This window comes from Scomber japonicus, chromosome 18, assembly GCF_027409825.1.
Source record: "Scomber japonicus isolate fScoJap1 chromosome 18, fScoJap1.pri, whole genome shotgun sequence".
Lineage (NCBI taxonomy): Eukaryota > Metazoa > Chordata > Actinopteri > Scombriformes > Scombridae > Scomber > Scomber japonicus.
Genome location: NC_070595.1, coordinates 25,938,978 through 25,950,537, shown reverse-complemented (window position 1 = coordinate 25,950,537; position 11,560 = coordinate 25,938,978). Strand labels below are relative to the sequence as shown.

The following is an 11,560-nucleotide window of genomic DNA, read 5'->3' as shown; positions in this document are numbered from 1 at the left end:
GAGACAGATTTCTGAAACATTTAAATCCCCAAATCCCAAATATTTTTGTGTTTTCTGTGTTTTATCCATCCCAACTCACATTTTCAAGTTTTTTATTTTTTTAACTTTGTGAATTACACAGCAAAAAAAAAAAAAAAAAAGTGGAAAAGGTTGTATCATCAATTATAATACTGCATATTATTCTGTTCATTGGCTCGGTCAATGGTAATTTTTCCTGGTTATTTATCATTTGTTAAGTAATTATATTTATTGCCGGGTGAAATGTAAGATTTAAATCATGCAAGTAGAAAAAAAAATTGGATTAATCAGGATATTTCGTATGCTTTTGTTTTATTTGTCAGATTATAAATAGTAGATTATTTTACATGATCATGTGGTTTGAGTTTTACCTTAAAGGAAATACATATGAGCCACTTTACAAATGGTTATAAAAGTTGTAAATTGTCCCTTTTTTTTTTTTTGGGCTGAACTGGGCCAGCAGCTGTCACAGTATTCAGTAATGGTCCCAGTATACTGCACTTTAATGGGAGGACTTGCTAAGAAGTTAACCCAATAAAAACGTACTGCTGTGACCGTGAGGTGATTTCTCAGCTACTCATATTGTTGATTGCTACTGTACAGTGGGTTTAGGCATCACAGGCAAACATGAAAAGGACATTTTGGGTAAGAAAAAAAACTTCATACATCTACTTCTATGGTAGATTACAACAACAACAACATGATGACATATATTAAAAGAAAAAAAAGCAGCTCTGTGAGGGTCGAAATCACCTGCTAAGAGATTCAAATTTTCAGTCATTTAAAAAAAAAAACACAAAAAAAAAAAATCCTTAGTAGAGAAAAAAAAGAAACAAACAGACTTCAGATCTTCACTTAAGAAACCAAATCATAAATATATGCATCTGACATAAATAAATAATTTAACTCCAAGTAAAAAAAGAACTAAGAAAAAAAACATACACACACTTTACAGAAACATATCTACCAAACATGGAAATGGTACACTACAATAAACACAATAGTACCATCAGTCACAGCTGATCATCATCAGTTCAATCACATCTTTCTCTTTTTCTTTCACTTTTGCAATGACTGGATAGTTTTGAAACACTTTAACATATTGCTTGTGGATTACGAGTGTTTTTTTGTTTTTTTAATTGTTGTTTTTTTTTTTCTCCCCTCTTCAGTTTTTTTCTTCTTTCTTTTCACATTGTCGAGTGAGTTCATGTAGTGCTTCAGGAACTGAAATATAAACCACATACAGCAGACTTGTGATTGTCTCACGTTGTCATTTCCTCAGAGATCGTCGTCATCAGAAATGAGTAATACCGCAGTGAAGTTACAACGTATGTGAGACCGTTGACCAGTCGCCATACTTCCCACTTTTCTCCTCTTCCTCATACTCGGAGAAATCTTCCTCCTCAGCACACGCTAACCTTACATGTGTGAGCATGTAGCCTCGTAACGCAGCGTCAGACGCCTCTACACGCAGATCTCGATGGGTGTGGCCACGAGGATGCGTCCTCTCTCGTTGTTTTCTCTGTTGACTCGATCGTAGCTGCCAGTGGAGGACGGCGAGCTGTTGGTGGACATGGAGGAGTAGTGGGTGTCCATCATGATGCTGCCCTTCGGCACCACGCACGCCGGCGACAGAGTCTGCTGCTTCAGTCTGTCCACTAGCACGTCTTCTTCAGACGAAGACGAGCTGATTTCCAGAGGAGGCGCGTTACTCGCTAAGCCTCCGCTGCCTCTGCTACTGTTCCCGTTCTCTGTGTCCAGCATCCAGCACAGGTTGAAGTAGCTGAAGACCTCTTTGACGGAGCAGCGGCGCTCCTGCTCGATGGAAAGAAGCCTGCGAAACATTCGTAAAGCGTCATCTGTGAAGCGACGCCACTGAGACGGCACCGTGCCAGTCCGACGACGCTGCCAGCGGACAAACTCCTCATAGAAGGCGTCGTTAGGCATGGCCTTCTCCCAGGGGAAGTTGCCTGTCAGCATGCAGAAGAGCAGCACGCCGAACGCCCACACGTCCGTGCTGTAGTCCACGCAGAAGCCCTCGTGCCGCGAGGTGTCGCACAGCTCGGGCGCCGTGTACGGGATGGTGCCGCTCACACGTTTCACCGGAGATCCAGCGCGCCGCGTCATGCCAAAGTCTGATAGTTTGACCTTCCGGCACTCTTTGTCAAAGATGAGGATGTTCTCAGGCTTAATGTCCCTGTGGACGAGCTTCTTGCAGTGCAGGTAGTCCAGGGCGATGGCCACTTGGTGGACACAACGCTTAGCCACCAACTCAGGGAGTCCCACCTGTCAGGGAGAGCAGAACAATGAGGTCACACCAGGAAGTGGTGACAATGCTTTGCTTGGTCTGTTGTAAATCACATTTCAGATGTCTATGAGTTGTTAACAGCTCCACCAAATAGTGATTTTTCCCTCTAAACTTCTCAGTAACAGTAACATGCTGCTCTAACACTGATGGTTCACTATTAATAATCTAATGATGTCATATATAATAATATATCACTACTTTTACTGTAATACTGCATACTACATCACTATAATACTGCAGTACTTTTACTGTAATACTGCATACTACATCACTCATAATACTGCAGTACTTTTACTGTAATACTGCATACTACATCACTCATAATACTGCAGTACTTTTACTGTAATACTGCATACTACATCACTCATAATACTGCAGTACTTTTACTGTAATACTGCATACTACATCACTCATAATACTGCAGTACTGTTACTGTAATACTGCATACTACATCACTATAATACTGCAGTACTTTTACTGTAATACTGCATACTACATCACTCATAATACTGCAGTACTTTTACTGTAATACTGCATACTACATCACTCATAATACTGCAGTACTGTTACTGTAATACTGCATACTACATCACTCATAATACTGCAGTACTTTTACTGTAATACTGCATACTACATCACTCATAATACTGCAGTACTTTTACTGTAATACTGCATACTACATCACTCATAATACTGCAGTACTTTTACTGTAATACTGCATACTACATCACTCATAATACTGCAGTACTTTTACTGTAATACTGCATACTACAACACTCATAATACTGCAGTACTTATAGTTAAGTAGGATTTTTCATGAAGGACTTTTATTTGTAATTCATTATTTTCATTTTTGTACTTTTTACTAAATTATCTAAATACTTTATGCTTGTGTGGAAATGAATGAATGTAAAAATACTTTCCAATATTTAGGAGAATCATTTAGATCTCCTATTTTGTACGTACATATAAAAGGAAAAAAATTTAATGTTTTTCGAGTTATGGATGCTTTAACACCAAATTGCATATGTATAGATCTGAGTCTCAGCCAGTCTCACCTGTGGAGGGATGATGTCAAACAGGTCTCCTGCCAGAGCGTACTCCTGAGCGAAGATGTAGTACTCGTCTGTTTCGAAGGCGATGCCGTACATGTTGATGATGAACGGGCATGGCGACAGATAAAGGGAGATGCTGTACTCTCTCAGGAAACTCTTCAGCTTGGTTGTCTTCTTCCTCAAAAACTTGAGGGCCATTTTTGTGCCTGGAAAAAAGAAAGGAGAAGAGGAAGTGTTACATAACTCCAATCTCATTCCTCGCTTCCTTATTCTTTTTCATTCCATTATAAGTGATTGGGGGATTTATTTCACAGCTGCTTGATTGCATGCATGACACTTAATTAAAATCATTTCTAATTTTATGAATAATTAAAATCTCCAATATCGCTGAATTAAGTCCTCGAGATTTATACTCTTAAGTATTTCAAATCCTCTGACAGACTAGTTATATTCACACAGAGTGACCAGAACATTGCTTCAATCTGCTTTCATGTCGGCAATTTTGCAGCAAAGTGATGTTTACAGCTGCAATCATGTCCTCATCGAGCTTGTAATAAGATTAGGAGGGACAAAGAAAAAAAAGAGTCTAATTCAGTCTTTTAAATAAATCATTTCTTGATGTAATAATATAAAAAAAAACAAGACATTTAGTCCTCTAGCGGGAACACAGGAAGGCAATTTATGAGGACACGGTTCAGAGGTTTGACTCACCTCGTCTAACCCTCAGCGGCCACTTACTGCCCAGAACAAGAGGAGCGACGAGGGGGGGAGAGAGAGAAATTACCAGGACTAATCTGAGAGCCGGGTGAGAAATACCCAAGACAATAACCTGGAGGGCTGCCATGTTTTTGGAGAGGCTGCAAACGTCTGCCTCTCCCTGCACCAACGAGTCAGTGTGTCAGCGAGGATGAGAGGCGACACTTCTCCAATAGCATCGGCTCAGCGCTGTAAAAGTGCTTTGTGCATTTTTTTTTTCTTTTTTTTTTTTTAACAGTGTGCAGATACTTTAGGGAAGGTCAAGGGAAAGAGAGAGAGAGGAGGAGGTGGTGGTGGTGGTGATGAGGGGGGAGGGACGGGGAGGGGGGTCTGTTTGTTCCTAAATCCATGATTTAAGAGACTTCATGAGAAAAGCAGGAAGATCAATCGGAGGAATATTGATGGTCTGAAGTCAGCGGAGTCATGCAGTTTCATAATGTTGCTGCAACATCAAACCAAACTGCTACCAGTAATTATCAAACTACGTCACTATTACCTACAACTATAATTATATGACAATTATTAACATTATATTGCATTTTATAGTAATATTGAAAAAGAAAATGTGACCTAAAAATGGTTTTAAACCTCCCTCGAGTCAGGGAAGTAAGGGAGGGAGGAAGCAAAGATGGAAGGAAGGAAGAAAGAAGGAAAGGAGGAAGGAAGGGAGAAAGAAGGAAGGAAGGGAAGAGGAAGGAAGGAAGGAAGGGAGGGCCAAAGAAGGAAAGGAGGAAGGAAGGAAGGGAGGAGGAAGGAAGGAAAGGAGGACGAAGGGAGGACGAAGGAAGGAAAGGAGGAAGGAAGGGAGGAGGAAGGAAAGAAGGAAAGAAAGGAAGGAAGTAAGGAAGGAGGGAGAGAGGGAGAAAGGAAAAGAAGAAGGAAGGAACGAAGAACAGAGGAAAGAAGGAAGGGAGGAAAGAGAGAGGTAGGAAAGAAAGAAAGAAGGAACAGTCAAAACAGACGGGGTCAATTTGACCCGGGAGGACGACAGGAAGGTTAAACTCATTCTAAGTCATTATTAAAACTTCTTTCTTTCTTTCTTTCTTTCTAAACTTACTCTAATTTCTATAGAAGAAGGTTCATAAAGTCCTGAAATGACCTAGAAATGGAAGATTTAAAAAACAACAACTAATTAACCAATATGGCAGATTTAGGTTAAATCCTTGTCTCTGATTGGCTACTCCTGCTCCGATACGTCATGTGATCAGCTGAGAACTGCTCGATCACACATCTGGAGACGGCTAATTGAAAACCTGGTGGTGGACCTGCTGCAGATTATTAATGTTTTAATTCAGATTTGATTGTTTTAATCACTCTTCCTGATTCATTATCGATTCATATGCAGATTTATTTTCCTTGATTAGTCCGTTAATCATTCGGACTAGGAAATTAAAAATTGTGGAGAAAAAAAAATGTAATTGTCTGACTAACTTAAGTTTAAATTGATAAGATATTAAATCTTCCTTCCTTCCTTCCTTCTTTCTTTCCTCCCTCCCTCCTACCTACCTTCTTTCCTCTGTCCTTTTTTCCTTCCTTCCTTCCTCCCTCCCTCCCTCCCTCCCTCCTTCTCTCTTTCTTTCCTCCCTCCCTCCTACCTTCCTTCCTCCCTTCCTTCTTTCCTCTGTCATTCTTTCCTTCCTTCCTTCTTTCTTTCCTCCCTCCCTCCTTCTCTCTTTCCTCCCTTCCTCTTTTCCTTTATCCCTCCCTCGTTCCTTTTTTACTCCCTCCCTCCTACCTTCCACCCTCCTTTCCTTCCTTTCTTCCTTCCTACCTCCCTTCCTTCTCTCCTTCCTTACTCCCTCCCTCCTACCTTCCACCCTCCTTTCCTTCCTTCCTTCCTCCCTCCCTCCTTCTCTCTTCTTTCCTCCCTCCCTCCTACCTTCCTTCCTCCCTTCCTTCTTTCCTCTGTCCTTCTTTCCTTCCTTCCTTCTTTCCTCCCTCCCTCCTTCTCTCTTTCCTCCCTTCCTCTTTTCCTTTATCCCTCCCTCGTTCCTTTTTTACTCCCTCCCTCCTACCTTCCACCCTCCTTTCCTTCCTTCCTTCCTCCCTCCCTCCTTACTCATTTCTTTCCTCCCTTCCTCCCTTCCTTCCTTCCTTCCTTCCTTCTTACCTCCCTCCTTACTCCTTTCCTTCCTTCCTCCCTCCCTCCTTCTCTCTTTCCTCCCTTCCTCTTTTCCTTTTTTACTCCCTCCCTCCTACCTTCCACCCTCCTTTCCTTCCTTTCTTCCTTCCTACCTCCCTTCCTTCTCTCCTTCCTTACTCCCTCCCTCCTACCTTCCACCCTCCTTTTCTTCCTTCCTTCCTCCCTCCCTCCTTACTCATTTCCTTCCTCCCTTCCTCCCTCCCTTCCTTCCTTCCTTCTTACCTCCCTCCTTACTCCTTTCCTTCCTTCCTTCTTTCCTCCCTCCCTCCTTCTCTCTTTCCTCCCTTCCTCTTTTCCTTTCTCCCTCCCTCGTTCCTTTTTTACTCCCTCCCTCCTACCTTCCACCCTCCTTTCCTTCCTTTCTTCCTTCCTACCTCCCTTCCTTCTCTCCTTCCTTACTCCCTCCCTCCTACCTTCCACCCTCCTTTCCTTCCTTCCTTCCTCCCTCCCTCCTTCTCTCTTTCTTTCCTCCCTCCCTCCTACCTTCCTTCCTCCCTTCCTTCTTTCCTCTGTCCTTCTTTCCTTCCTTCCTTCTTTCCTCCCTCCCTCCTTCTCTCTTTCCTCCCTCCCTCCTCCCTTCCTCTTTTCCTTTATCCCTCCCTCGTTCCTTTTTTACTCCCTCCCTCCTACCTTCCACCCTCCTTTCCTTCCTTCCTCCCTCCCTCCTTACTCATTTCCTTCCTCCCTTCCTCCCTCCCTTCCTTCTTACCTCCCTCCTCACTCCTTTCCTTCCTTCCTTCTTTCCTCCCTCCCTCCTACCTTCCACCCTGCTTTCCTTCCTTCCTTCCTTCCTTCCTTCCTCCCTCCCTCCCTCCCTCCCTCCCTCCCTCCCTTTTAATCCACTATGTAAATCCCTTTTATATGAATTGCCCTTGTGTGCGTCTTATACAAAATGAACTCATCTTGTGTTACTTCTCAGACCTCCTGACATCTTAATTTCTCAACAGTGACTAATAAGAGAGCTAAAGTGACTATTTATATTAAAACTCCCAAAGCGTGTGTAAAGAAGCCTGATGATCAAAGTGTAGCTCGCCTTTGCTAAGAGCTCAGCTGTAGCATTAAGATTAGCATATCATTTCAGAAATGGAGTAAATAACTAAGCTATGCAGGGCAATGGAAAAAACGTCCGATTTGCACGACAGCCCGACGACTGGCAGCTCGTGTTACTTGTGCTGCAGTCGTTGCATGTTTGAGTTGTTAAATCAACCCAGCGGCTAACGCTCAGAGACACAGAGACACCATCTGGCCCAGAGAACTCAGCTGACTCCTGTAAAACCAACAACTCTGCTGTTTCTGGGGCAGAAGCTAAAGCTAAAGTAACCTACATCTGAGGGGGGGGAACAACTACCCTACTAACCTACAATGGAGCTGTCTGGGATTTCAACTCTTTTTTTTCTGACCTGCTGCTGTCCCATATTTAACTGTAATTTACAGATTAACTGTGAAACTATGTCCTGGTCGCAGTATTTAAATGGAAAAGTGTCATCTTTTGTTGAATTGTGGTGCAATAAATAAGCAGTAGGGTTGGTTTTTAACCTTCCTGTTGTCCTCAGGTCAAGGAAGAACAGGGGGAATGGATGAGGAAGGAAGGAAGGAAAGGAGGAAGGAGGGAGGGAGGAAGGGAAGGAGTAAGGAAGGAAGGAAGGAAAGGAGTAAGGAGGGAAGGAAGGGAGGGAGGGGGGAAGAAAGGAAAGGAGTAAGGAGGAAAAGAGGAAGGAAGTAAGGAAAGGAGTAAGGAGGGAAGGAAGGAAAGGAGTAAGGAGGGAAGGAAGAAAGGAAAGGAGTAAGGAAGAAAGGAAAGGAGTAAGGAGGGAAGGAAGGAAGGAAGGAAGAAAGGAAAGGAGTAAGGAGGAAAAGAGGAAGGAAGTAAGGAGAGAAGGAAGGAAGGAAGGAAGGAAGGAAGGAGGAGGAAGCAAAGAAAGAGGGAAGGAAAGGAAGGAAGGAAGGAAGGAAGGAAGGAGGAGGAAGCAAAGAAAGAGGGAAGGAGGGGAAGAACGAAGGAATAATCACTTTAAATTGCAATTATACAAACTGACCAACCCGTAACACTTATAATTCCTTCGTCCACTTAAAATACATTTTCACACGACCATGATTCAAAATGTCAGCGACAACTTGAACTTTATTTCCATAGATTATTAACACCACAAGTTTCAGACCGTTAAAGCGAGACTATAAATATATCTGCGACATACAGTAGCAGATCGTTAAAACCCGCAGACACACATGGCGTCTTTATCACCGAGGAGATCCGTCCTACAGCTGTGCATTTGGAAAAGGTCAGAATGGATCTGTGTGACAGACGGCAGCAGCAGCTCCAGACGAGGCTCGGAGCAGATGGTCAACACTTTGGTTCTTTAATGTGAAGAGGCTTCCTGTCGTCTGTTTTGACTGTTCCTTCTTTCCTTCCTTCCTTCCTTCCTTCCTTCTGTCTGTCCTTCCTCCCTCTCTCCTTCTCTCTTTCTTTCCTTCCTCTCTCCTTCCTCCATCCCCCTTTCTTCCTTCATTCTGTCCTTCTCTCCTCCCTCCCTCCTTCTCTCTTTCTTTCCTCCATCCCTCCCTCTTACCTTCCTTCCTCCCTTCCTTCTTTCCTCTATCCTTCTTTCCTTCCTTCTTTTCTCCACCCCCCTTCTTTCCTTCTTTCCTCCGTCCTTCCTTCATTCCTTTCATCCCTTCCTTCCTTCCTTCCTCCATCCCCCTTTCTTCCTTCATTCTGTCCTTCTCTCCTTCCTTCTTTCCTCCCTCCCTCCCTCCTTCTCTCTTTCTTTCCTCCATCCCTCCCTCCCTCCCTCTTACCTTCCTTCCTCCCTTCCTTCTTTCCTCTGTCCTTCTTTCCTTCCTTCCTTCCTTCTTTTCTCCACCCTTCTTTCCTTCTTTCCTCCGTCCTTCCTTCATTCCTTTCATCCCTTCCTTCCTCCCTCCTTTCCTCCCTTCCTTCTCCTTCCTCCATCCCCCTTTCTTCCTTCCTTCTGTCCTTCCTTCCTTCCTACTGTCTTTCCTCCCTCCCTCCTTCTCTCTTTCTTTCCTCCCTCCCGCCCTCCTACCTTCTTTCCTCTGTCCTTCTTTCCTTCCTTCTTTTCCTCCCTCCCTTCCTCCCTCCTTCCCTTCCTTCCTTCCATCCTCCCTTCCTTTTTTCCTCCCTTCCATCCTTCCTTCCTTCCTCCCTCCCTCCCTCCCTCCCTCCCTTCCATCCTTCCTTCTTCCTTCCTTCCCTTCCTTGCCTCGAGGACAACAGGAGGGTTAAGCAGTGAATTGAGGAAGCCTGGATCCAGATCTTGTGCTCGATCGCTGTATAAAAGTGTCCTGCATTGCCTCAAATGTATTTCCACAGCTCACCACTGAGTTAGAGTGCTTCACCTGCGAGCGTAATTACATGTTGGAGCATTTTGTTGATTTCCAAACAAAGCAGGATTATTTTTTGAATCTCTCAGGGGACGATGCTGCTGCTGCTGCTGCTGTGAGTGAAATGGAGGCATTTCAGGGCTGCACTCTGCGTGATTGTTATGTAAAATGACCCCGTCTTATCACTCTGAATCACAAAGTAGAGAACCACAAAAGAGAACAACATCCCATTTCCCCTTAACTGCAAACCCTGCGGATTTGCTCGCTCTGGCCAAATGAATTCCTGGTGGCGATTCTGGGAAATCACAAGAGGTGATGGATTAAAAAAGCAAACTGTCTCCTGCTCTGTCCCAAGAATTATGGACCCACCAGTGTCGGATCATTTGGGTTACTTCCACTTTTACTGCCTTTTTGTGAACATGAGTTTGCTGTGTGTAGTTTAATTATATCATTTTAAATAATAATAATAATAATAATAATGCATTTCATTTATAACGCGCTTTTACAAGTGCTCAAAGACGCTTTACAGAGGACACAAAAAATATAGAACAATATGGAGTGAACAATGTAGAAGGTTAAAAAGACATAAAATGGAAAGAGGATAAAAGAACAGTTTACAGATTAAAAGCCAGTTTAAAAAGGAACAAAGATAAAGGATAAAAGGAAGTAGGGAAGACAGATGGAAGGAAGGACAGAAGGAAGAAAGGGGAAGAAGGACAGATGGAAGGAAGGACAGAAGGAAGAAAGGGAAGAAGGACAGATGGAAGGAAGGGCAGAAGGAAGAAAGGGAAGAAGGACAGATGGAAGGAAGGACAGAAGGAAGAAAGGGAGGAAGTACAGATGGAAGGAAGGACAGAAGGAAGAAAGGGAGTAAGGACAGATTAAAAGCCAGTTTAAAAAGGTGTGTTTTTAAGAGTGATTTGAAGGTATGGGGGTCTGTACAGTCTCTGATGGGTTTGGGAAGTGAATTCCAGGGGTGGGTGGAATTTTTTGGGCGTCTAATTTTATATTTCTCATCTAAATGTGAACACTCTGAAAAAATTACCTCTGATTTTATGGATGACCAGGTCCACTTTCCCATAGGTGCCCTTCCCCAGTTCACGGACGACCTCATAGTATTTATTGATGTCCAGTTTCTCCAGGTTCTGCGCGGCAATCAGCTGGAGCTCCTCCAGGATGTCGATGGAGGCGCGGGAGCCATGGGGCGAGGAGTTCATTCTGGTGGAGGGGTGTGACGGGGCCGAGGGCTGGTCTGGAGACGAATGTTCCTGCGGAAGAGGAGGAGCAGGAAGGAAAGCGAGGGTTCATTATGTGGAACAGCATGTCCCCGTTCCCACATGACCCTCCTGTACTGTATACAGAGCAACAGAGCACCAGCTGTACTGTATTGTATGTACACATGCAGGGGCGGTTACGCTTTGTGTCCGGGTCGAATGAACTCTCTTTGTGCTTTCTGTTTGTGTTTCTGAGAAAATACTTTGTCAAAGATCACAGAGAGAAAGCTTGCAGAGACTTCACAAACTCAGAGGAAAGGGGAAACAGGGTGAGGGAAGTGTGTGAATATCAAAAGTAAAAAGAAGCAATGACACAACAGTAGAGCTGTATGGAAACTGCATTGGATCTACTGTAGTGCCTGCCCGGCTACTTTCAGGATCTCAGTCTTGACAAGTCTCTCAAAGGATTTCATAACTACTGATGAGACAAGCCACTGGTCTTAGATCATTTAGAACAGAGGTGTCAAACTCATTTTCATTCAAGGGCCACATACAGACCAATTTGATCTAATGTGGGCCGGATCATTAAAAAGATGGAAGGAAGGAAGGAAATAAGAATGGAAGGAAGGAAAGAGAGGCAAAAGGAAGGAGGGAAGAAAGGTAGGAAAGACAGAAGGAAGGGCTTTAAGAACTTAAAATAGGCCTTTTACACCGTTTTCTGACA

General features: G+C 43.6%; 1 protein-coding gene across 1 annotated transcript; it reads right to left on the bottom strand.

Annotated features, from left to right (window-relative positions):
• Positions 1-1,482: 1,482 nt before the first annotated feature.
• Positions 1,483-10,839, bottom strand: unm_sa1261 (un-named sa1261). Its single transcript, XM_053338273.1, has 3 exons — positions 10,668-10,839; positions 3,385-3,587; positions 1,483-2,304 (listed from the first exon to the last, which is right to left on the bottom strand). Exons 1-3 carry the CDS (start codon positions 10,837-10,839, stop codon positions 1,483-1,485), a joined length of 1,197 nt encoding a protein of 398 aa, XP_053194248.1.
• Between the last annotated feature and the right edge of the window lie 721 nt (positions 10,840-11,560).